General features: G+C 42.1%; 1 protein-coding gene and 1 pseudogene across 2 annotated transcripts in view; both read right to left on the reverse strand.

Annotated features, from left to right (window-relative positions):
• Oca2 (OCA2 melanosomal transmembrane protein) overlaps positions 1 to 26,745 on the reverse strand; it is a 292,950-nt gene that overhangs the window by 254,349 nt on the left and 11,856 nt on the right. Inside the window, exon 2 of one of the 2 annotated variants that reach the window (XM_032896002.1) lies at positions 25,049 to 25,312. In XM_032896002.1, coding sequence (XP_032751893.1) covers positions 25,049 to 25,293 — 245 coding nt within the window. In that variant the 5' untranslated portion in view covers positions 25,294 to 25,312. Of the gene's footprint in view, positions 1 to 25,048; positions 25,313 to 26,745 lie in introns of those variants that run through there. The other variant, XM_032896003.1, reaches the window with a different exon arrangement.
• LOC116894307 lies at positions 4,142 to 6,159 on the reverse strand (annotated as a pseudogene).

A 26,745-nucleotide genomic window follows, 5' to 3' on the forward strand; every position in this document is an offset into this window, starting at 1 on the left:
TCCTCTGACTGACACTGACACTGAAATTTTCACGTAATAACCATGCCTCCTGACCATAGTATTATCACCTACTCATGCAGGCTACTTCTGTCCCAAGTCTTATATATTATTTGTATTATTTTTACTGGATATTTTTCATTTACATTTCAAACGTTATCCCCTTTCCTGGTTTCCCCTCCATAAATCCCCTATCCCATCTCCCTCACCTTCTTCTAAGAGGGTGTTCCCCCACCCAACCACCCACCTCTTCCTCCATCCCTGCCCTGACATTCTCCTACACTGGGGAGTCCAGCCTTGGCATGACCAAGGGCTTCTCCTCCCATTGGTGCCCAACAAGGCCATCCTCTGCTACATATGCAGCTGGAGCCATGGGTCTGTCCATGTGTATTCTTTGGATGGTGGTTTAGTCCCTGGGAGCTCTGGGTGGTTGATATTGTTGTTATTATGGGGTTGTAAGCCCCTTCAACTCCTTCAATCATTTCTCTAACTATTCCAATGGGGACCCCATGTTCAATGGTTGGCTGCGAGCATTCGCCTCTGTATTTGTCAGGCTCAGGTAGGGCCTCTCAGGAGACAGTTATATCAGGCTCCTGTCAGCACACACTTCTTGGCATCAGCAATATTGTCTGGGTTTGGTGGCTATATGTAAATGGGCTTGATCCCCAGATGGGGCCGGCTCTGAATGGCCATTCCTTCAGTCTCTGCTCCAAACTTTGTCTCATATCTCCTCCTATGAATATTTTTGTTCCCCCTCTTAAGAAGGACTGAAGCATCCGCATTTTGGTTGTCCTTCTTCTTGAGCTTCATGGGATCTATGGATTATATCTTGGGTAATTCAAGCTTTTGGGCTAATCTCACACTTGGGTGAGTGCATACCAAGTGTGGATTTTTGTGACTGGGTTACCTCACTCTGGATGATATTTTCTAGGTCCATCCACTTGCCTTTGAATTTCATGAAGTCATTATTTTTAATAGCTGAGTAGTACTCCATTGTGTAGATGTACCACATTTTTTTATCCATTCCTCTGTTCAAGGACATCTGGGTTGTTTCCAGCCTCTGGCTATTATAAGTAAGGCTGCTATGAACATAGTGGAGCATGTGTCTTTGTTGTATGTTGGAGCATCTTTTGGGTATATGCCCAGGAGAGGTATAGCTGGGTCCTCAGGTAGTGCAGTGTCCAATTTTCTGAGGAACCTCCAGACTGATTTCCAGAATGGTTGTACCAGTCTGCAATCCCACCAAAAATAGAGGAGTGTTCCTCTTTCTCCACATCCTCACCAGCATCTGCTGTTGCCAGAGTTTTTGATCTTAGCCATTCTCACTGGTGTGAGGTGAAATCTCAGGGTTGTTTTGATTTGCATTTCCCTTATGACTAAAGATGTTGAACATTTCTTTAGATGCTTCTCAGCCATTCGACATTCATCAGCTGTGAATTCTTTGTTTAGCTCTGAACCCCATTTTTTTTCTTTTTTTTTTCCATCTTTATTAACTTGAGTATTTCTTATTTACATTTCGATTGTTATTCCCCCTCCCGGTTTCTGTGCCAACATCCCCTAACCCCTCCCTCCCCTTCTCTATGGTTGTTCCCCTCCCTATCCTCCCCCATTACTGCCTCCCCCAACAATCACGTTCACTGGGGGTTCAGTCTTAGCAGGACCAAGGGCTTCCCTTCCACTGGTGCTCTTACTAGATATTCATTGCTACCTATGAGGTTGGAGCCAGGGTCAGTCCATGTATAGTCTTTGGGTAGTGGCTTAGTCCTGGAAGCTCTGGTTGGTTGGCATTGTTGTTCATATGGGGTCTCAAGCCCCTTCAAGCTCTTTCAGAACTTTCTAAGAAGTACTTTCCTTCAACCGGGGTCCCATTCTCAGTTCAGTGGTTTGCTGCTGGCATTCGCCTATGTATTTGCTGTATTCTGGCTGTGTCTCTCAGGAGAGATCTACATCCGGTTCCTGTCGGCCTGCACTTCTTTGCTTCATCCACCTTATCTAGTTTGGTGGCTGTATATGTATGGGCCACATATGGGGCAGGCTCTGAATGGGTGTTCCTTCTGCCTCTGTTCTAAACTTTGCCTCCTTATTTCCTGCCAAGGGTATTCTTGTTCCCCTTTTAAAGGAGTGAAGCATTCGCATTTTGGTCATCCGTCTTGAGTTTCATGCTGTGTATCCAGGGTAATTAAGGCATTTGGGCTAATAGCCACTTATCAATGAGTGCATACCATGTGTGTTTTTCTGTGATTGGATTACCTCACTCCGGATGATATTTTCCAGTTCCAACCATTTGCCTATGAATTTCATAAAGTCATTGTTTTTGATAGCTGAGTAATATTCCATTGTGTAGATGTACCACATTTTCTGTATCCATTCCTCTGTTTAAGGGCATCTGGGTTCTTTCCAGCCTCTGGCTATTATAAATAGGCTGCTATGAACATAGTGGGTCACATGTCTTTGTTATATGTTGGGGCATCTTTTGGGTATATGCCCAAGAGAGGTATAGCTGGGTCCTCAGGTAGTTCAATGTCCAATTTTCTGAGGAACCTCCAGACTGATTTCCAGAATGGTTGTACCAGTCTGCAATCCCACCAACAATGGAGGAATGTTCCTCTTTCTCCACATTCCTCAGCTGTGAAGTATTTGTTTAGCTCTGAACCCCATTTTTAATAGGGTTATTTGTCTCCCTGCGTTCTAACTTCTTGAGCTCTTTGTATATTTTGGATACAAGCCCTCTACCAGATGTAGGATTGGTAAAGATCTTTTCCCAATCTGTTGGTTGTTGTTTTGTCCTAACAACAGTGTCCTTTGCCTTACAGAAGCTTTGCAGTTTTATGAGATCCCATTTGTCGATTTTTGATCTTAGACCATAAGCCATTGGTGTTTTGTTCAGGAAATTTTCTCCAGTGCCCATATGTTCGAGATGCTTCCCCACTTTTTTTTTTTTTTTTTTTTTTTTACGTTTTGTATGTTTTTTATTTGCTCCAGGTGGGGTTAATGGTGGGTCACTTTCCCTCACTCTGGACTATTTCTTATCCCACGAGGGGACCTTCAATGTGGCTGACAGATTCAAAATCGGGGACAACGTTTGTTTGGTTTCTTTTTAAGCCATTTTCTGAGGCAGTCGTTTTAGATTCATATTCAAAGGTTGTTGCACGCGGTATGGATAAATTCCACACTCTACTTCCCCAGGTTCCAACCACCTCAGCTGAGCCCCACTTTTGGCAAGAGAAGCTAGGCATGGGGTGGGGTGGGGGTGGGGGCAATATGGTTCCTCCTTTGGTTTGTTAAAAACCAAGAGGGACAAAAAAAAAAAAAAAAAAAAAAAAAAAAAAAAAAACGGACACCCTCTAGCTGCTTCCCTCCCCCATCCTGGGCTAAAACCCTTTGCACAGAGGGCCAGGTGGAGGTTGATGTTTTTGCTCATCTCACTGTTTTGACAGCACCATTATGAAGTTGGGATGTACAGTAGTTAACAGTAATATATATATATGTATATGTATATATATATATCATATTTATCGTATATATATAAACAAGAGGTAACAGCGGCTTCTAGAAACTGGTTTTCTTCAAGGTTTCCTGTGTGGTAGGCACCTGAAATACTGTAAAAAAGTGTCTGGTGTGGTGTTCTCAGCGCCCTGCTGCTATCTGACCAGGCTAGAGACAACCAAAGAGATATATAGAAAAGGAAAAAAAACAATATTTTAAGTTTTTATAGAATTTTCCCTCTCTCCCTTTCCTCTCCAAGGCATTACTACTTTTTGTTGTTACTGATTTTGCTGCAATTAACTCTATTGTTTCAGTCACAGCAAGAAACGAAAACCCAAACAAACAGAAAACCCCTCTGAAAAAAAGAGTAGAAAACAAAAGATTCGCCTCCTAGGACCGGAAGGGAGGAAGGGGAGGGGCCTATCCTGCTTTTTAGTTAGGACTGAAGATGAACATTGAAAACTCAAGAGATGATGTCCAACCCTTTTGCACCGCCAAGCCCTCCGGCATTTCCTCCTCTGTGGTTTGCATTAAATTCCTTTTTCTCTTCTGGGTGCTGAACTTCTCTCCGTCCTCTCGTTCTTGGTGTTTTATTGTGTTTTGTTTTTTGTTTGTTTAACTTGGTTATCATCACTACTTCAGTTTGCCCCCATATCCCTTACACACAAGCAAAACATTCCTTCAGCGCAGCGAAGAGGTGGCGGGTGACTGGTAAGCTCCATGATCGGCTCAGCAGTCTCTGCCTCGCCAAGCGGCTCATGTTGGAGACGTCTGTGTAGTGGTCAGGGAAGCCAAACACCCTTTCCACTTCAGTGCACCAGAGGATGTCTTCCTTCTCATTCATGAAGACAGGGAAATGCTGGTCTTTGCCCTGCTTTATGGAGTTTGACCTGGTGGTAATGGTCCTCACTTTGCTGAACTTGGCCGTGTTCCAGACACTCTTGCAGCTCCAGCTTATCATTCATGGTGGATGCCAATGGCCTGTTCATGCCAGGAAGGTTACCCCAGAAGTAACGGGCCCTGTGTGCAGCAGACATTTCTTTGGCGTCGATCATCACGGGGTTAGACTCAAGAAATCGCGAGATGTCCCTCTTGTCATTAACGCCCATGGCCACCACATTCTCAAAGAGCCAGAAGGGGCGATCATCTCCCTTCCTGGGCTGCGCATCATGCAGGAGGCAGTAGAACTCAAAGAAGAGGCGGCCAGTTCCTTGCGGGCAGGGTTGACGATGGAGAGGTCATTGCAGGGACTGCCCCCAATCACCAGATCGAATGGGCCCCACTCCTGGATATGCTTCTGTGTGACGCTGCCGACGTCCCCGACCTACATGATTTTTCCCTGGTGCCGCACCATGCCCACTGTGATGGAGTCCTCGCTCACCTCGGAGGCGATGCCCAGGTCCATCAGCACCAGGAGCCCTGAAGCAATCCCATCAAAGAGAGATAGCACCCGGATGGGCTTTCTCTTCTCAGCTGGCACAGGTGGGTAAACCTTCGGGGGGTCAAATTCCTGGTCGTGGTTATTGAAGCGAAGAAGGCCAGTCCTCCGGTCTCCGCAGCAGCCCATACGTGCCCTTGTGCCCACACATGTAGCAGTTCCAGTGGTCTTCCTTAATGGCTGCTTGAGCAGCCCCTGGCCCCACCAAGAGATCCACACACTCCACACAAAAGCACCTGCAGCAGTTGTTGTTCCCACACATGAGCACTCCGAGTCCCCCACAGCAGATGGTACGGTAGGACTGGTACCCATCGTCATCGTATTGTAAGCACACTCCAAGAAGCAGTTCTTACAGTTCTGGCACATTCCACCAATGAAGAGTGGGTGCTCCAGGGTGACATTGAGGCTCCCACATGAGATACAAATGTCGTCGATGTTTCGGCACTTCTGGCGCACCTCATACACGAGCGTTCATCAATCAATGATCTCCTTGACCTTGGGTTTCTCTGTTGTGCTCTTTCTGGGTTTCTTGGCTGGTGGGGGTGGGGCATAAGCAGCTGCCTCGGGCTCCACCCACATATTGGTGTAAACTTCCTTGTAAGGATTCTTCTCCTCTTCTGGTGGCTCCAGGCCCTTGGGACCAGAGAGCTGGAAGCCGCCGAGGGCCCACTCAATCATCTGCTTGTTCTGCACCTCCACAGCCTTGCCAGTGTCACTTTCATCGCTGTCATGACACGCTGGGAACAGCATTCCTTCACGGCTGCTGGCCACCTGGAGGACTTCATAGATGGTTTTGCGGTACATGGGCTGCTTGTTGTAGGTGGCCTGGTGGAACGCACTGCAGAAGGACCTCAGCGGCATGAGCTTCTCGACACACACCACTGAGAACTTGCCATCTCATGACCCAGCGAGTGCCTTCGGCTGCTCGGCTCCTGCCTATCATCCACCAAGACACAATTCGGCCTGACCACCAGGAGAAGCCCGGAGTTTCCCCCACACCAGCTCTCCAATGCCAAAGCCCCGGCAATCCTCATACTCTCGGGCTCTTCATCAGCTGCCTTGGTAGCATTCTTGTCCCCAGCATCAGCCACTACTGGCTCAGGGGTGGTGGCCACAGTGGGAGATGCAGGGTCCATGGGCTGCTGCACTGCAGGAGGGCTGGCCTCCTCCACCTTCTGGGACTCCCCAGAGGCCTGGTTTTCCTCCACTGCATTCATTACTGCAATCACCTTGGCTTTCTTCTCAGTCCATAAGGCCAGGTGCAGCCCCTCTTCAGTACAGCTTCGCTTCCCAATTTTTCTTCTATTAGTTTGAGTGTATCTGGTTTGATGTGGAGGTCTCTGATCCACTTGGACTTAAGCTTTGTACAGGGTGATAAGCATGGATTGATCTGCATTCTTCTACGTGCTGACCTCCAGTTGAACCAGCACGATTTGCTGAAAATGCTATCTTTATTCCATTTGATGTTTTTGGCTCCTTTGTCAAAAATCATAGGTGTGTGGGTTCATTTCTGGGTCTTCAGTTCTATTCCACTGGTCTATCTGTCTGTCTCCGTACCAATACCATGCAGTTTTTATCACTATTGCTCTGTAATACTGCTTGAGTTCAGAGATAGTGATTCCCCCAGAAGTCCTTTTATTGTTGAGGATAGTTTTAGCTATCCTGGGTTTTTTGTTATTCCAGATGAATTTGCAAATTGTTCTGTCTAACTCTTTGAAGAATTGGATTGGTATTTTGATGGGGATTGCATTGAATCTGTAGATCGCTTTTGGTAAAACTGCCATTTTTACTATATTAATCCTGCCAATCCATGAGCATGGGAGATCTTTCCATCTTCTGAGGTCTTCTTCAATTTCTTTCTTCAGAGGCTTGAAGTTCTTATCATACAGATCTTTCACTTGCTTGGTTAAAGTCACACCAAGGTATTTTTTTATTATTTGAGACTATTACAAAGGGTGTCGCTTCCCTAATTTCTTTCTCGGCTTGTTTCTCTTTTGTGTAGAGGAAGGCTACTGATTTATTTGAGTTAATTTTATACCCAGCCACTTTGCTGAAGGTGTTTATCAGCTTTAGTAGTTCTCTGGTGGAACTTTTGGGATTACTTAAATATACTATCATATCATCTGCAAGTAGTGATATTTTGACTTCCTCTTTTCCGATCTGTATCCCTTTGATCTCCTTTTGTGGTCTGAGTACTCTGGCTAGAACTTCAAGAACTATACTGAATAAGTAAGGAGAGAGTGGGCAGCCTTGTCTAGTCCCTGATTTTAGTGGGATTGCTTCAAGTTTCTCTCCATTTAGTTTAATGTTAGCAACTGGTTTGCTGTATATGGCTTTTACTATGTTTAGGTATGGGCCTTGAGTTACTATTCTTTCCAGGACTTTTATCATGAAGCGGTATTGAATCTTGTCAAATGCTTTCTCAGAATCTAAGAAAATGGTCATGTAGCTTTTATCTTTCAGTTTGTTTATATAGTGGATTCCGTTGATGGTTTTCTGTATATTAAACCATCCCTGCATCCCTGGGATGAAGCCTACTTGATCATGATAGATGATTGCTTTGATGTGTTCTTGGATTGTTTGCAAGAATTTTATTGAGTATGTTTGCGTCAATATTCATAAGGGAAATTGGTCTGAAGTTCTCTTTCTTTGTTGGGTCTTTGTGTGGTTTAGGTATAAGAGTAATTGTGGCTTCATAGAAGGAATTTGGTAGCACTCCATTTGTTTCAATTTTGTGGAATAGTTTGGATAGTATTGGTATGAGGTCTTCTATGAAGGTCTGATAGAATTCTGCACTAAACCCATCTGGACCTGGGCTCTTTTTGATTGGGAGACTTTTAATGACTGCTTCTATTTCTTTAGGAGTTATGGGGTTGTTTAAATGGTTTATCTGTTCCTGATTTAACTTTGATACCTGGTATCTGTCTAGGAAATTGTCCATTTCCTCCAGATTTTCAAGTTTTGTTGATTATAGGCTTTTGAAGTAGGATCTGATGATTTTTTGAATTTCCTCTGAGTCTGTAGTTATGTCTCCCTTTTCATTTCTGATTTTGTTAATTTGGACACACTCTCTGTGTCCTCGTTAGTCTGGCTGAGGGTTTATCTATCTTGTTGATTTTCTCAAAGAACCAGCTTTTGGTTCTGTTGATTCTTTGTATAGTCCTTTTTGTTTCTACTTGGTTGATTTCAGCTCTGAGTTTGATTATTTCCTGCCTTCTACTCCTCCTGGGTGCATTTGCTTCTTTTTATTCTAGAGCTTTTAGGTGTGATATATGCTCTTTCCTGTTTCTTTCTGCAGACACTCAGAACTATGAGTTTTCCTCTTAGCACAGCTTTCATTGTGTCCCATAAGTTTGGGTATGTTGTACCTTCATTTTCATTAAATTCTAAGAAGTCTTTAATTTCTTTCTTTATTTCTTCCTTGACCAGGTTATCATTGAGTAGAGCATTGTTCAACTTTCATGTATATGTGAGTGTTCTTTCCTTATTGTTATTGAAAAACCAGCCTTACCCCGTGGTGGTCTGATAGGATGCATGGGATTATTTCTATCTTTCTGTGTCTGTTGAGACCTGTTTTGTGACTGATTATATGGTCAATTTTGGGGAAAGTACCATGAGGTGGTGAGAAGAAGGTATATCCTTTTGTTTTAGGATAGAATGTTCTATAAATATCTGTTAAGTCCATTTGGTTCATAACTTCTGTTAGTTGATCTATGTCTCTGTTTAATTTCTGCTTCAATGATCTGCCCATTGATGAGAGTGGGGTGTTGAAATCTCCTACTATTATTGTGTGAGGTGCAATGTGTGCTTCGAGCTTTAATAAGGTTTCTTTTATATATGTAGGTGCCCTTGTATTTGGAGCATAGATATTTAGGATTGAGAGTTCATCTTGGTGGATTTTTCCTTTGATAAATATGAAGGGTGCTTCCTTATCTTCTTTGATGACTTTTGGTTGAAAATTGATTTTATTCGATATTAGAATGGCTACTCCAGCTTGCTTCCTCAGACCATTTGATTGGAAAGTTGTTTTCCAGCCTTTTACTCTGAGGTAGTGTCTGTCTTTGTCTCTGAGGTGTGTTTCTTGTAGGCAGCAAAACGCTGGGTCCTCATTATGTATCCAGTTTGTTAATCTGTGTCTTTTTATTGGGGAATTGAGTCCATTGATGTTGAGAGATATTAAGCAATAGTGATTGTTGCTTCCTGTTATCTTCCTATTTAGAGGTGAGATTATGCTTGTGTGCTTCTCTTCTCTTTGTTTTGTTGCAAAACGATTAGTTTCTCGCTTTTTCTAGCATGTAGCTTGCCTCCTTGTGTAGGGCTTTACCATTTATTATCCTTTGTAGGGCTGGATTTGTAGAAAGATATTGTGTAAATTTGGTTTTGTCATGGAATATCTTGGTTTCTCCATCTATGTTAATTGAGAGTTTTGCAGGATACAGTAACCTGGGCTGGCATTTGTGTTCTCTTAGGGTCTGTATGACATCTGTCCAGGATCTTCCGGCTTTCATAGTCTCTGGTGAGAAGTCTGGTGTGATTCTGATAGGTCTGCCTTTGTATGTTACTTGACCTTTTTCCCTTACTGCTTTTAATATTCTTTCTTTGTTTTGTGCATTTGGTGTTTTGACTATTATGTAATGGGAGGATTTTCTTTTCTGGTCCAATCTATTTGGAGTTCTGTAGGCTTCTTGTATGTTTATGGGCATCTCTTTCTTTAGGTTAGGGAAGTTTTCTTCTATGATTTTGTTGAAGATATTTACTGATCCTTTGAGCTGGGAGTCTTCACTTTCTTCTATACCTATTATCCTTAGGTTTGATCTTCTCATTGTGTCCTGGATTTCCTATATGTTTTGGGCCAGTATCTTTTTCTGTTTTACATTATGTTTCACAGTTGTGTCGATAATTTCTATGGAATCTTCTGCTCCTGAGATTCTCTCTTCTATCTCTTGTATTCTGTTGGTGATGCTTGTATCTACGGCTCCTTGTCTCTTTCTTTGGTTTTCTATATCCAGGGTCGTTTCCCTGTGTTCTTTCTTCATTGCTTCTATTTCCATTTTTAATTCCTTCAACTGTTTGATTGTGTTTTCCTGGAATTCTTTCAGGGATTTTTGTGATTCCTCTCTATAGGCTTCTACTTGTTTATTTATGTTTTCCTGCGTTTCTCTAAGGGAGTTCTTCATGTCTTTCTTGAAGTCCTCCAGCATCATGATCAAATATGATTTTAAATCTAGATCTTGCTTTTCTTGTGTGTTTGGATATTCATTGTTTGCTTTGGTGGGAGAATTGGGCTCCGATGATGCCATGTAGTCTTGGTTTCTGTTGCTTGGGTTCCTGTGCTTGCCTCTCGCCATCAGATTATCTCTGGTGTTACTTTGTTCTGCTATTTCTGACAGTGGCTAGACTGTCCTATAAGCCTGTGTGTCAGGAGTGCTGTAGACATGTTTTCCTGTTTTCTTTCAGCCAGTTATGGGAACAGAGTGTTCTGCTTTCAGGTACGTAGTCATTCCTGTCCACTGGCTTTCAGCTGTCCCTGTGGGCAGGAACCAGAAGGGCCTGCCCCTACTTCTCTTGGGTCCCTGTGCACAGTGGGTCCAGATGGTGCTAAGCGTTTTCCTCTAGAGTCAGAAATGTGGGCATAGAGTAGTCTCCTCTGGTTTCCCTTCCACAGGATTTAGGTGCAGGGAGCTGTTTGACAGGGTCCATTCTGATCCGGGCGCAGTCTGGATTGCTGGGTTCCTGCAGCTTAACTGCTCCAATCTTCCCATGCCCAGAGACACTACACAGTTTCCTCTTGGGCCAAGGATGTAGGCAAAGGTGGGCAGAAGTGGTGGTCTCTCCTGCCCTGCAGTCTCAGGACTGACCACACTTCTGGGTGATAAGCTCTCTCTCCCATGGGGTTTGGGAGCAGGGAGCTGTGGGCCAGGATCAGCGAGGTTTGGGCACCACTGCTGGTACCTTTGACCAAGCTGCTTTTGTGCTTACAGCAGTCCTTTGATGGTAGCATATAGCTCAGTCTTGATAATTTTTATCCAATTATATAATTTTTCACTGATTTATATGTGTAGTCTTAAATCTACTATTTGAAGGCTGAAAAAGATGGCTTAGTTTATAAAGTGGTTCTTGCCAGAAGAAGGACCTGCCTGAGTTTGAATGAGCCAGCACCCTTGAAAACAACCAGAGGTGGTGGCAGGCGCCTGCAATCCCAACACTAAATATGCACAGAAGAGAGGATCCATGGAGCTTACTGGCCAGCTAGTCTAGCCAAACAAGTGAGCTCCAGCTACAGTGAGACCTTTTCTCAAAAAGAAATAAGATGGAGACACGGTTGAGGAAAATATCTCTCGTAGACCTCTGGCTTCCACATGCACACACATGTCCGCACCTGCATACACAGCTGTGAACATAAATAAATAAACAAACAAACAAATAAGCAAGCAAACTGTGGCATATGTAGACAATGGGATATCATTTCCCTGTTTTAAAAAAAAAAAAAAAAAAAAGGATGGTTCCTGGTGGCGGTGCATGCTTTTAATCCAGCACTCGGGAGGCAGGGGTAGGCAGATCTCTGAGTTTGAGGCCAGCCTACAACTCTACAGAGTGAGTTCCAGGACAGCCAAGACTGTCAAATGGTACACTTAAGTATTTTACACAGAAAACCCTATCTAGAAAAAAATCAAAACAAAATTGGGGGTGATTAATTTAGTGTTTATTTCCAAGTATTTTTATAATAAAGTTAAATTTAAATAACTTTAAAATTAAAAAGAAGAAAAAGAAAAATGTTGCATTGCTATAATGAAGCTTAAGTACCTACTGGATAATAAATAAGAAGTAAAGGAGTAAGTTCCATCCAGCCCCACCTGCATACCATCAGCAAATAGAAACCAAAGGTAGATGTGTGGTACCAATGCAGGAGAAAGAGTTTGGCAAGCTACCATTTTAATGAATATAAAATGTTTATATAAAGTGGTGAGAACATTTTAGAATTACATAAATGCAATGATTACACGTCGTAAGTCTTATTAATGCCCCTGAGTTGTATGCTTTTTTAATTAAAATTCAAAAAATACCAAAAATACTCATTAGAGGAAATATAAGCTCTTCAACAACTAGTACTCGGATAACTGGATTTCTACATCTCTCACAATGGATGAAAGATTCCATGTGGATCAAGATGCTTAAGACTGAAAACCAGAAAACTGAAGATAAAAATCCCTTCTAAGGGTAAGCAGTGGTGAGGACTATGGGACCCTGGTCACCAGGGTGGTGGCCTTATCTCAGCCACAGTGGGACCCATGGAATTCAGAAGCTTATGTACAACAAAGGAAACAGCAGCCAGGTGAAAAGATAACCCGCAGAGTCTGAGGAAATCCTCAGCATCCCTCTGAAAAGGAGGGATAGCTCCACTATACGAAGAACTAAAGATAACAGAAAACAAACAACTCTAAAAAACATGGACTGTTGAGTTAAATAGAGAGCTCTCAAAAAGAGGTACAAATTATTGATCTTTTTTTAAGCACTCAGCATCATTAGCAATTAGGGGTGGGGGTGCAAATTAAAACTACAAGAGATTGCATCTCACTCCAGTCAGAATGTTCACCATCAATAGAACTAGGGACAACAAATTCTGATTGAGGCTATAGAAAAAGAAGAGTCCTTTTTCCGCTGTGGTCAGGAGTGTAAACTGATGCAGTTACTATGGAAATGAGTATTGAGTGTTCTCACATGGCTAAAGGTAGAAGTACCATACGCCCCAGCTATACCATTGCTGTGCTTTATATCCTATCATATGTGCAGCTCCTACTTGCTCATCCATCTTGAATGCTGCTCTATTCACAGCAGTTGCGACATGGATGTTAGATGTTAGACATTAGATGCTCATTAACTGACTAATGGAAAATGAAAACATGGTACACACACAGTGAAATTTTATATTCAGCTGTAAATAAAAGTAAAACCTTCAGGAAAGTGACTGGAAATTATATTTTTCAAGTGAGGCCAGTCAAGTTCAGAAAGACAAACTGTGGGCTGTTCTTGCTCATATATGATCATAGCTTTAAATTTTCAAATGTGTGTGTTTGAGCTGGAATGAGTGTGTATAGAGGTTAGAAAGCTAGAATGGGAAGATGACAGCAAGGAAAAGAGGTGTTGAGGAGGTGAATGGGAGAATACATGTGCAGAAAAGTAAAAGGGTCTCGTGGTAAAAAAGCTTATGTGTGAATAATTATGGAAGAAAGTGGGAAAAGAGAGGGTTTGCGAGAGAATTTAGAAAGGCATATAGAAGCCCATTTTATAAGCTAGTTCTAAAAACCATGATGGCGATGATGATGGTGAGATGATGATGATGATAGAGTCTGAACAGAGGTACTTCATGTAGATGGATAATGCTATTTCAAGAAGGCACAGATTATTAAAAATTTTATTGCTAGGGTAGGATACCTCTCTATAAAGTATTAGTCATGGAGACCCTTGAGGCCCCAAAACAATGCATGTTATTGCCACTGTTCTTGCTATCAGAAATAGATAGCATGACCCTACTGCAATGACAATGCATGCTTTGGTTTCAGAACACAGCAAAATCAAGCTGGCAGGGGGCTGAAAGCTCAGCCTTCCACCATTACCCCCATGCCCCACTGCTAGCTAGTTTTCACAGTGCTAGATGATTTTATGCTATGCAGTGCTATGCAGACAGCTCGGGGAGAAAATTCATCATCAGTATCACCCATCTGTGAACCCTATATGCTATACACCTGAACTGTCTGATGCAACAGTGGTACAGCTGTTATAGCACTAATCAACTGCTCTCTACCTGGATTTAAGACCCACTCCAACCTGATGGATCCATGCCTTGGACTTTAAATCTGGTCAAAAGTCTGTGGTTAGGGACACCACAGTCCTAGCTGGGAAGTTACTATTGCCCTATTTGCTAAGTGGACATGCTGTGCCAATCAAGCTGCCTCTTGAATATTTATATTTATTCCCACGGATTAGTGTTGCTCCCTACATGGAGAGCTTTGTTTTGCAATGGACAGAGTTTACTGAAGAAATTCAGAACTAGTCAAAGTATTGAGAATAGGTGACTGTTCAATGGTTATTTATCTAACCCTCAGAGAACATTGTCAAAAAGGGCGTAGAAAGACTGGAGGATGGAAGAGAGTGCCGTGAAAAAGGTTTTGCCTGACCACATCCTCACATGGATGGGAAAGGGCTCATGAGGCTCCACCCTGCTTTGAGAAGTTATTTGCCATTGATGGTTCCTAGGGGAGAAGGGGACATATTTTTTGCAGCAGCATAGACAGTTTAATTGCCAACACTCAAGTAAATATTCCTCGGTCCATGCTCATGCAAGCAACTTTAATTAAGCCCAATGAGTGAAGAAAGAAAAAAAGAATGAGTAATTAGAGATAAATAGGTATTCAACAGGAGGGAGCAAGAGAAGATAATGGAATGAACTGATTAAAAGACAACACATACATAAAACTGTCAAAAACAAAATTTGTTTTAAAAAAAGTTAAAATGCCAAAGTTTATATATATTTAAATTATATATTTATAAAACACTATTTAGATATCAATATAATAAATTTTACCACAATAACAACGATTGAAAAGGTATTTTAACATTTACAACATATAAGCTGGCATTTTATTTTGTCTTTATTTTTATATTTTATTGCTTTTTTGAGATTTTCATATATACATTGATATTTTGTATGTTATTCACCCTACATTCCTTCCACTAACTTCTCTCAGATCCAGCCCCCACCCACTACCCCTTCCCAACTTTGTGGCCTCAGGTATTTTTTTAATAGCCAATTGAGTCCAGTTTGTGCTGCCATATATTCACTGTGTGGATGTAGCACCCTTAAAGAAAATTGACTCCCCTACCCCAAGAAGCCATGGACTATCACCAGCTCCTCAGCTAGGGTTGGGGCTCAGGAACCCCTCCTGTTGCACGATGAACTGTTGATTGATCTTGTACCCATCTTGGGTGCCCATGAACATAGTAGTCCTGTCTTGCCTAGAAGACACTAATTCAGTCCAGTCCTCCCCAACCCCCAACCTCTAGCTCTTACAATACCTTTGCTGTGTCTTCCAAAACAGTCCTAAGCCTTGGGGCAGGGGCGAGATACAGCTGTCCCATTTGTGAATGAGCACTCTACAGACACTGGTTCTCTCCACTTTGATCTGCATTAAGGACTCTCCACTGCACAGAGAAGCTGATGAGGTCAGAGGGTTGCACTAATCTATGAGTTTAAAGATAAATACTTAAAGGCAGTTTCACCTTCAGGGTCCCACTTTACTTTCTCTGGTGTCTGTGTTTTCTCCAAGTTATATATTCATGTCTAATGACTCAAAGCTAGGATAAACAAATAGAGTATCTTAGTTAGGGTTTCTATGACTGTAAAGGGACGCCATGATGGCAACTCTTGTAAAGAAAATTAATTTAATTGTGCATGTCTTACAGTTCCAAAGGTTTAGCCCATTATCATCATGGTGGGAACCATGGTAGCATGCGGGCAGACGTGGTACTGGAGAAGAAGCCAAGACTTCTACATCTGGATTAGCAGGCAGTAAGAAGAGAAAACGAGACACACTTGGCTTGGCTCTGAACAGCTGAAACTTCAAAATCTGCCCCAATGGCACATTTCCTCCAACAAGGTCACATCTACTCCATCAAGGACACACCCTTTCCAACAAGGCCTAAGCTCCTTATAGTGCTACTCCCTGTGGGTCTATGGGGGCCGTTTTTATTCAAGCCACCACAGAGAGAACACGTAGCATTTGTCACTTTCATAAACCAGTACAACTTCTAAATAGCTGTATTTATAACCACAGATAAGTGTTTTATTCTTCATCAAAGAAGCTTCTTTTTGCATCAGATGAAGAGCATTTTCCAGAGAGCACCAGACCATAGGATGCCCAACCTCAATTGATACACCTATAACACAAGCCCTATCCCTAAGGTTCAGGGCACATCCCAGAAGAGAGAAATTATAAGAAAAGAGAAAAACCATAAGAGCCAGAGGGCCAGGAAGTCTGCTGGGAAATGATACCTTCTATATATAATAGGTAAGTTGAACCAATGAACTCTCTTGCTTTGGATTGCCTAAGCTAGATCTCCATAATGACATCAGTCAACATGACAACATGGATGGGGGAAATCTCACGAGGCCCTACCTCTAGATGTAGAGCTACAAGCAATTAATGGAGAGAGGGAGAGAGAGAGAGAGAGGCAAATAAATAGAAGATAGATAGATAGATAGATAGATAGATAGATAGATAGATAGATAGATAGATAGATAGATAGATAGATAGATAAATGATATATAAACAATTTTGAAATGAAGAGGTCAAATGAATTTGAGAAGGAGTGAGTGTTAGTCTCAAACCTGGGACAAGTCTCATTCAGTACCTATGGCTCCTCCCAGCACTTCTCACCCCACACCCTACTTTAAACATCCCCAACACAGAGGCTAGGCTTTAGTTTCCCTTCCCCCCATTTCTGATCCCTATATAACTCAGCCATTTTTTACTACTACCCTCTTTTTTCCTGGATCCTTTCTTGGCCTGTATATCTAAGGCTCCTCTCTTAGACCCTCCTCTCTCCTCTCTCCTCTCTTCTTCTCTCATTCCCCTCCATTATGCTCTGGGTCAGTCTAGAATCTTCCAGCTGCTCTGGCTGTTTCGCTCTCATATCTATGATAAAACCTTCACCTCAACCATACCTCAGGATCAGTTATGTCCTCATTCTTCATCCAGTGAAGAGGACATGGGAGGAATTTGAGTGGAGAGGGAGGAGTAGAAATGCTGTAAACATAGTACTTGTGTACAAAAATCCTCAAAAACATTAAAAATTTTAAATTAAAAGATAAAGAGGATTCCGAGTTTGCCACAGGCTTATAAAATGTTTGACAGATGTCAAAAGATACTGTGAATTGTACACCAGATGGAATTAATTAACATTCCAGCTAATGACTGAGGAAGAAATAGCTCCTTGGAAACTACCAACTCTTGCAGCTGTGTGCTAATGACAGACAGTACAGTTGCAGAGAGGAGACGGCATGACCCTTCTGTGCTTTCATTCTAACTATAAGTGCTGGTGGCCTCAGAGCAAAGTAAACGACAATACAGCTCAGAAAGGAAACAAGTAAGAACTGATTGAGAAACACGAAAGAATTGCACCCATCAGACATTTGTAAGTAGGCTGGAGGCAAACACCAGCTGTAACTGCATGATACTTTCAAACCCTATGCTGCTATTCCTGCCCTTGTTTTCAGTACGAGGGACTCAGCCCAAAGCAAGCAAAGCACTGTACTGCTGCCCACATGTCTCCACCTATGTCAGCAATTTAAAAAAAATGCTCTTACTCTCTTACCATCCTACCCTCTCCCCTCTCTGTCCCTTCTCTCCCCACTCCCCTCCCCCCTCTCTCCACATGCTCATGGTGGACCTCTACTCCCTCTACTTCCTCCTCCTCCTCCTCCTCCTCCTCCCCCTCCTCTTCCTCCCCCTCCTCCTCCTTCTTCTTCTTCTCTCTCTCTCCTCAACTCCCCTCCCCATGCCCTAAATAAGCTCTATACCATATCCCCCCAAAAGAAGATCTCACATAGTTACTACGAAACCTCCCAGAAATTCAAAACTAATAAATGTTAAACTTTGCAAATCTGTATTTCCTAAAAGCTTGCGGTCTACCCTTCTTCCTTGGAAACGGACCTAAAGACAGTGTTGTAATTTAGGATAGGAGGGAATGACAAGAATCCACTGGCCAATTCCTGTAACTAGACAAGTGTCACTCAGTTATTAACAAGTATGACACCAAGAGACCATTTTAAAGAACAGGGAGATGGTTAGCTGCTGCCCAGTAAAGCTGCCATGTAATGCATCACAGACAGAATCAGGAGATCTTCAAGGCAGAGTAGACCTTAAGTCTATAGCTAGACAGGCATGAAGCTATTGGATGGCATTCCATTTTCAAAACCCAGGCCTGAGGTTCATCCTTGAAACAATAGTAGATAGAGGCTGCATGGCGGTAGGTGACACATGGTCCCTGAGGCCGGAGGAGGCTTTGTTGTCTGTCCTGGCCTGGAGAATAGTAGTTGCCCTTCAAGAGCTGGAAGCAGCAGGTTGCAGCAGATGTGCAAACCACAAGGCTGCTGACCCTGGAGCCAGCCCTTAGAAGCAGCTGCAAGTATCAACTGCAAATTTAAGATGCTAAAAATGACACTAAGAAGCCATGACAGTCTCCCTGAGAGAAGTCACAGTGACTGTACCCCTAATTTCATGCATAGTTATGGCTTCTCCTTAAAAGGCTTTAAAATCTATCTATTTTTGTTGCCCAACCCCAGCAGAAAGGGGTGCAACTGTGCATTTCCAGAAACGTCGTGGAAAAGGAAGCAAGCTTTTGATAATACCCATACATACACACTCACATACATACATGCACACATACACACATGCATACACACATACATACATACATACATGATACTGAGGGCCTCTTATTAGCAGCCCCAATGTGTTTCCAGAGGATCCAGGATAAAATGTCCTCAAAAGCTGACCACTGGCAGGGTCTGCACTAAAATTTTGGTTAGAAATAAAACAGCAAAAGTAAGACTTGGAACTGAGGCATGTGGCTCCATGCTGGTTTGAGGACAGCCTGGGCTACATACTGAGTTCTAGGCCAGCTTGGGCTAGAGATACTGTTTAGAGATTAGAAAAAAGAAAAATGAAGTCTTAAAGAAACTTAAAAGACTAAGATAAACATGATATAGAACAAGAGGAAATGAGGGCGATTTCAGTGTACCTGGTTTTATGTGGAGGTCCTTAATCCACTTGGACTTAAGCTTTGTACAGGGTGATAAGAATGGGTCGATTTGCATTCTTCTACATGCTGACCTCCAGTTGAACCAGCACCATTTGTTGAAAATGGTGTCTTTTTTCCAATGGATGGTTTTAGCTCCTTTGTCAAAGTTCAATGTGACAATAGGTGTGTGGGTTAATTTCTGGATCTTCAATTCTACTCCATGGATCTACCTGCCTGTCTCTGTATCAATACCATGCAGTTTTCATCACTATTGCTCTGTAATACATCTTGAATTCTATCATCATAAAAAAATAGTTTTCAATATCCTGGATTTTTTGTTATTCCAAATAATTTTAGTAGGATTGCTTCAAGTTTCTCTCCATTTAGTTAGATGTTGGCTACTGTTTTGCTGTATATTGCTTTTACTATGTTTAGGTCTAGGCCTTGAATTCCTGATCTTTCCAATACTTTTATCATGAAGGGGTGTTGAATTTTGTAAAATGCTTTCTCAGCATCTAATGAGATGATCATGTGGGTTTTTTTGTTGTTGTTGTTGAGTTTGTTTATGTAGTGGATTACATTGATGGATTTCCATATATTGAACCATCTCTGCATCCATGGGATGAAGCCTCCTTGATCACAGTGAATGATTGTTTTGATGTGTTCTTACAGTCAATTTGTGAGAATTTTATTGAGTATTTTTGCATCTATATTCATGAGGTAAATTACCCTGAAATTCTTTTTCTTTGTAGGGTCTTTGTGTGGCTTAGGAATAAGTGTAATTGTGGCTTTAAAGAATGAATTGGGTAGTGTTCCTTTGTGGAATAGTTTGAAGAGTATTAGTATTAGGTCTTCTCTGAAGGTCTGCATTAAACCCATCTGGTCCTAGCTGATCCTGGGGTGTTGTTTTTGTTGATGGAAGACTTTAATGACTTCATGACTTCTTCTATTTCTTTAGGGGTTATGAGACTTTTTAGATGGTTTATCTGATCCTGATTTAACTTTGGTACCTGGTATTTGTCTAGAAAATTGTCCATTTCCTCCAAATTTTTCAGTTTTGTTGAGTATAGGTTTTTGTAGTAGGATCTTTTTTAATTTCCTCAGTTTCTGTTGTTATATCTCCCTTTTCATTTCTGGTTTTGTTAATTTGGATACTGTCTCTGTGCCCTCTGGTTAATTGACAAAGACTTCCACATAAAACCAGATATACTGAAGCTAATAGAAGAGAAAGTGGGGAAGAACCTCAAACACATAGGCATAGGGGAAATTTTCCCAAACAGAACACCAATGACTTATGCTCTAAGATTAAGAATCAACAAATGGGATCTCATAAAATTGTAAAGCCTCTGTAATGCAAAGGACACTATCATTAGGACAAAATGGCAACCAATAGATTGGAAAAGATCTTTACCAATCCTACATCTGATAGAGGGCTAATATACAATATATACAAAGAACTCAAGAAGTTAGACTCTAGAGAACCAAATAGTCCTATTAAAAATGGGGTACAGAGCTAAACAAAGAATTCTCAGTTGAGGACTATCAAATGGCTAAGAAACACCTAAAGAAATGTTCAACATCCTTAGTCATTAAGGAAATGCAATCAAAACAACTCTGAGATCCCACTCAGAATGTCTAAGATCAAAAACTCAGGTGACAGCAGATGCTGGCAAGGCTGTAGAGAAAAAGGAATACTTCTCCATTGGTGGGATTGCAAGCTGGTACAACCTCTCTGGAAATCAGTCTGGCAGTTCCTTAGAAAATTTGACTACCTGAGCACCCAGCTATACCACCCCTGGACATACATCCAAAAGACACTCCAACATATAACAGGGACACATGCTCCACTATGTTCATAGCAGCCTTATTTATAATAGCCAGAGGCTGGAAAGGACCCAGATGTCCTTCAACAGTAGAATAGATACAGAAATGTACATTTACACAATAAAGTATTATCCAGCTATTAAAAACAGTGACTTCATGAAATTCTTAGGCAAATGGATGGAACTTGAAAATATCATCCTGAGTGAGGTAACCCACTCACTGATAAGTGTATATTAGCCCAAAAGCTCAGATTACCCAAGAAACAATTCACAGACCATATGAAGCTCAAGAAGGAAGACAAAACTGTGGAAGCTTCAGTTCTTCTTAGAAGGGATAACAAAATACTCACAGGAGGAAATACAGAGACAAAGAGTGGAGTAGGGACTGAAGAAAAGGCCATCTAGAAACTGCCACATGGGGATCCATCCCATGTGCAGCCACCAAACCCAGTCATTATTGCTGATGTCAAAAAATGCTTGCTGACAGGAGCCTCCTGAGAGGCTCTGCCAGAGCCTTACTGATACAGATGAGAATGCTTGCAGCTAACCATTGGACTTAAAACGGGGGCTCCAATGGAGGAGCTAGAAAAAGGTCTGAAGGAGCTGAAGGGGTTTGCAACCCCATAGGAAGAACAACAATATCAACCAGCCAAACCCCCCCAGAGTTTCCAGGGACTAAAACACCCACCAATGAGTACACATGGAGGAACCTATGGCTCTAGCTACATATGTAGCAGAGAATGGCATTGTCTGGCATCAATAGGAGGAGAAACCCTTGGTCCTATGAAGGCTTGTTTCCCCAGTGTAGGGGAATGCCAAGGCAATGAGGTGGGAGTAGGTGGGTGGGAGTGGGAGCATCTTCATAGAAGCAGCGGGAGGTTGGAGGGTATGGGACAGGGGGGAAAGAGGATAACCTTTGAAATGTAAATACATAAAATATCTAATGAAAAATGGCGAAATGTTTAAAAAAAGAAAAAAGAAAAATCAGCACGCCAAATATGGAACTCAAAAAGCGAGTTAAGTATGGGAGGACTGTATGAAGAGCAGGAGCTTATACAATGGCAGCAAATAGAATTGACTACTAACAGTGCTGGGGAGCTTCTGTGAGAGCCAGTGAAGGAGTGTGTCTGAATAAGAAACCAGACTTTATTCCAAAGCCTGAACCAGAGGAAAAGCAGGAATAAAGATACTCCATATGAAGAAGCTAGGCAAACACAGCCAAGGAGTCCCCTGGTACAGAAGGGACTCAGGAAAGTCAGATGAAAGCTAAGCAGTCCTGCCCTCAGAATGAGCCTACAGCTCTCATGCACCTCAAGTCCAATTATTGCTTACAGTAAGACTGGTTCCTGTAGAAGAAGATGGATCAGGAGTGGAGAGAAATCCCCACTGTATAATTATAGGGTATCAGATAGGCGACATCTTGACAGAATCTATTGTTAATAACTGAGCTACTTGGCGGCCCAACAGCTCAAACTATCCACAGGTTGAGGAGTTTCAATTTAGCTTACCATAGCTGCTAGGGAATAAGAGGCCTAGAAAGGCAGTTTTTGTAGAACTAGAGGACCGGCAAAGGGTTAAAGTAGCAAGAGCCTGGCTTTGACAAGATGTGAATGAAGACAAACAGCCCGACCATTAATACCCAGGATCGGGTCTCATCAACTGAGATTTAGCTTAGAGTTTGATAATTCTGAAGCAAACAGAGGTCTTAGCTAGGGTTTGTATTACTGTGATAAAACACCATGTCCAAAAACAACTTGTGGGGGTAAAGATTTATTTTGATCTATAGCTTATAAGTAAGTCCTGTGGTGCTTTGAATGAAAATGACTCCCACATGTTTCACTAATTGTTCCCAGTGAGTAGAACTGCTGGGAAGGGTTAGGAGGTGTGGCTTTATTGGAGGAGGTATGCCACTAGAGGCAGGCTTTGAAGTTTCAAAGGTTCATGCCATTCTCAGTGTCCCTTTCTGTCTTGTGGTTGTATCTCAAGTTGCTGCTGCTCCAGCATCATGCCTGGCTGCCTCCTGCCATGCCCTTGCCATAATGGTCATGATTTCATCTTCTGAAACTGTGAGCCCAATAAACTCTTCTATAAATTGCCTTGGTCACAAGTCTATAATTGAAAAAAGCAAGGACAGGAACCTGAAGGCAAGAACTTAAGCAGAACTGTGGGAAAGAGCTGCTTACTGGCTTGTTCCTAATGGTTTGCTTAAGCTGCTTTTTTTCCAGGGCCACCGTTGCCAGCATGGTATCACCCACATCAATCATCTATCAAGAAAATTCAACACAGACTTTTCTCTAAGTCAATCCAGTGGAGATATTTTCTCAGTTTAGGGTTCGTCTTCCCAAATAAATCTTGCTTGTATCAAGCTGACATAAAACTAGCCAAGATAACACATAGATCAAATTCTGGAACTACCTGGCTTTCACTGCTGTTGAGCATGAAAATCTCAAAGTTCTAGGATGCATACAGTACCCACTGTGTTTCTCCAGCAGAGTGATTACTAAGCAGGAGGACTTGGAAGTACAAGATAGGTCCTCTGTATGTATTCATCTCAGTATTGTGAACCCTTCCCATGCTCTCAATGCACTTGGGAGATACCCAGATATAGATATTAGCTACCTAGGAGCTCAGTCTGGTTATTTTTATGAGGGTGGAAGAATCTGTGCAGCCCTCCAAGTGCAAACCTGAGTGTGTCCACCAGAAGTCTGGATATGCAAAGAAAGAAAATATAACAAGTGAGTATGAAACCATAACAAAAAGAACCCCCAACAAGGAAAAGTGCAGGGCCCAAGGCCCAAGAGTTTTATCAGATTTCTAACAAATCATCAAAGAAGAGCTAAAACCAGATTTCCACTAAGATCTGGAAAGAAACAAGGGTGCCACTCTTCACATTCACTCACAAGCTCCTCACTGATCTATAAAATAGAAAGGGAAGGAACACCAAACTCATTCCAAGCAATAAGCATAACCCTGATACCAAAACCAGATAAAGACTCAGGAAAGAAAACTGTGGACCAACACATAGATACAAAATGCACGTAGCTACAAAAACTTTCAATACATTTTAATTTAAGAACACATGCAGAGAGTACAACATAACCAACTTTTTTATTTCCTATTAGACACAAGGTTTACTCAACCTGTACAAATCAAAAAGTGTAGTTCAGCACACATATGTAGACTTAGAGAAATTACATGATCATCTCAGTCAGTGAAGAAAAGCTTCTGACAAAGTGCATCACTCTTTTAGAAGCATCCATTGCAAGAAAACGCAGCTTCTTTGACAAATAGAGTTCTAGAAGAATGAAACTTGATCCACATCTCTCACTCTAAACATGAATCAATAGTGTAAGACCTGAAATTTTGAAATGGCTGGAAGAAAACATAGGCTAGACACTTAAGTATATCAGTGTCTTAGTCACTGTCCTACTGCTGTGAAGAGACATCACGATGACCAAAGCAACTATTATAAAAGAAAACATTTGGTTGGAGGCTTGCTTACAGTTTCAGAAATGTAATCCATTGTCATCATGGTGGGGAGCATAGTGGCATGTAGACAGGCCTAAGAGCTACATCCTGATCCATAGGCGAAGATAGAGAGAAACTGGGCCTGGCACAGGCTTTGAAACCTCAAAGCCCATCCCACTGATACACTTCCTCCAACAAGGCCACACCCACTCCAACAAAGCCACACCTCCTAATTCTTCTCAAATGGTGCCACTCCCAGATGAGTAAGCACTCAAATATGAGCCTACGAAGGCCATTCTTACTCAGAACAACACAGTTGACATAGGCAGGGATTTTTTTTTCTTTTCTTTTCTTTTTTCTTTTTTTAATTTATTTAATGTATGAGTACACTGTTGCTACTTCCAGATAGCACCAGAAAAGGACATCAAATTCCACCACAGATGGCTGTGAGCCACCATGTGGCTGCTGGGAATTGAACTCAGGACCTCTGGAAGAGCAGTTAGTGCTCCTAACTGCTGAGCCATCTCTCCAGCTCATAGGCAGGGATTTTTAACCAGAACTCCAACCACACAGAAAATAGCCCTAAGAACTGCGCAAAGAAAGTAAAATTTAAAATAATAAATAAATAAATAAATAAATAAATGTGCGTGAAGTTAAAAAAAATTCTCCACAGCATGAAAACAATCACTAAAGAGACAGAACATGAGAAGTAGTTTTACCAACTGCCCAACATGAAAGGATTAGTACCCAAAATATAAACAGAACTGTAAAAATTAACCCCCGAAACACTACAGGCTAATGAACTGAATAGACATTCTAAAAAAAGAAGCTTAAATGTCAAGTGAATACTTGAAGAAGTACTCAGCATACTCAGACCAAAGAAGTTCAACTTAAAACCTCTTCGAGACTGTCTCATCCCTGTCAGAATGGCTGAAATTTTTCTGAAAATTTTCCCATAAAATGGAGTGAAAGTATATTTGTAGAAACTTAGTGTTTACCAACCCCATGCCTACTACATGGACTGTTTCACACTCACCTCCCCTTCTTAAGGAATGAGCCAAATTCTGCATGTTCAGGAACACAGGGGCTCTTCCCAGCAGCCTCACCAGCATGTGGGATGCAGGGGTCTGCCTGGCCGAGCTCGTAGTTACTGGTAGTGGGTTTGACTGTCAGCGGCCGTCCTGGGTCTGGGCAAGTTGGAACTGACAGAGCAGATGTCTGGTGTAGCTCTACTTCCAGCATGGCTGAGGCCAGCCTGAGGTCTTTGTTCTCGAGGTGCATGTCCCCGTTGCTGATCGTTCTGGGTCAAACAGAAAGAAGCCATTTATTGTTGCTGAAAGGCAAACTGTACAACCAGAGGGTACTTAAAACACAGTCCTTAAAACACAGTGGTCCAAAATTCAAGTCTCACACAGGAGACATTTTGTGGTTGTATCCAAGGAGTGATATCTCAACAATTTCATACTAGCAGGGATCTGCACATTCTATCATAAGATATAATACATTTTATGTCTTTATTTTTAAATGTCTATTATTTTCACATACGATATATTTTTATTATATTCTTTTTCCCATCCCCCAATGTCTCCTACCCCCTCACTACCTGTTGACTCATACAATTTTATGTCTTCTCGCTCAAAAAACAATACAAACAGCAACAAAAAATGAAAACCAAAACAAACTACCACACACACAGAGAGCCATGAAGTTCATCTCATGTGGGACATTTGACCTGCTCGGGAGTGTGGATGATAGAGTGTCACTCCAGCACAGCAAACTTTTTCCTGGTTAGGGGTTGGACTTTATGTCTGCTTTCCCTTGTCTAAATCTGTACTGGGATTTAGAATACAATAAATTTTGAGATGTGCATAGTATGAAATACTATGAGGCCATGGAAGTTATGTAGATGGATAGTCAGTGATACTAGTAAATATTAAGAATATATATATATAAGAGATGACCTATGCTGTGTGATATATATACATGTTATCACCAACCCTAAGTGATGGTGTCACCCATCATAGACCTGCATCTGTGAAACTTGGAACCAAAATAAAACTTTTCTCTTTGGTGTATGCTTGCCTCAGACACTTGCTATAGTTATGACAAGCTGACTAACATAACTAGACACAAACCTAGTGTAGTTAAAAATTTTGCAGATCACTATGATAGAGAATGCTGGCAGAATATACTTGTATATTTTATTTCAATAAAAACAGGAGCAGAAGTTTACCAGAAGGTAGGCCACCCACCTGCAGATATCCCCCACTCTCTCAATGTCCCAACACCATCTCAAATCCCCCCATCTTTTCTTGTCACCTTGCTCCTGTTCCCAATTCAGGCAAAGACCCCTGCTCCACCAGAAGCCACGCTGGCTACCAGAACTCTAGGAAGGTCACCCACCCGCAGACCTCCCCTACTCTCTCAGTGGCCCCTCTAACTCTACCCCCCATCCCCCTTCCTCATTGACATACCCTAGGCCCCAACTCAGGAAGAAACCGCCTGCTCAACCAAAGGCCATATCTACAGCTAGAAGGTAGGCTGCCCACCAGTGAATTTCCCCAGGCTATCTCCAACCCCTCTGCACCCATCACCATGTCTCAGCACTAAACTCAGGTAGAGATCCACCATGTGACAAGAGCCATGACAGCAACCAGAAGTCCAGGTAGGCCACCCATCTGTAGAACTCCTCCATTCTCTCAGTGTTCTACCACCTACCTCCATCCTCCTCCT

Source organism: Rattus rattus, chromosome 2 (genome assembly GCF_011064425.1).
Source record: "Rattus rattus isolate New Zealand chromosome 2, Rrattus_CSIRO_v1, whole genome shotgun sequence".
In the NCBI taxonomy this organism is placed as follows: domain Eukaryota; kingdom Metazoa; phylum Chordata; class Mammalia; order Rodentia; family Muridae; genus Rattus; species Rattus rattus.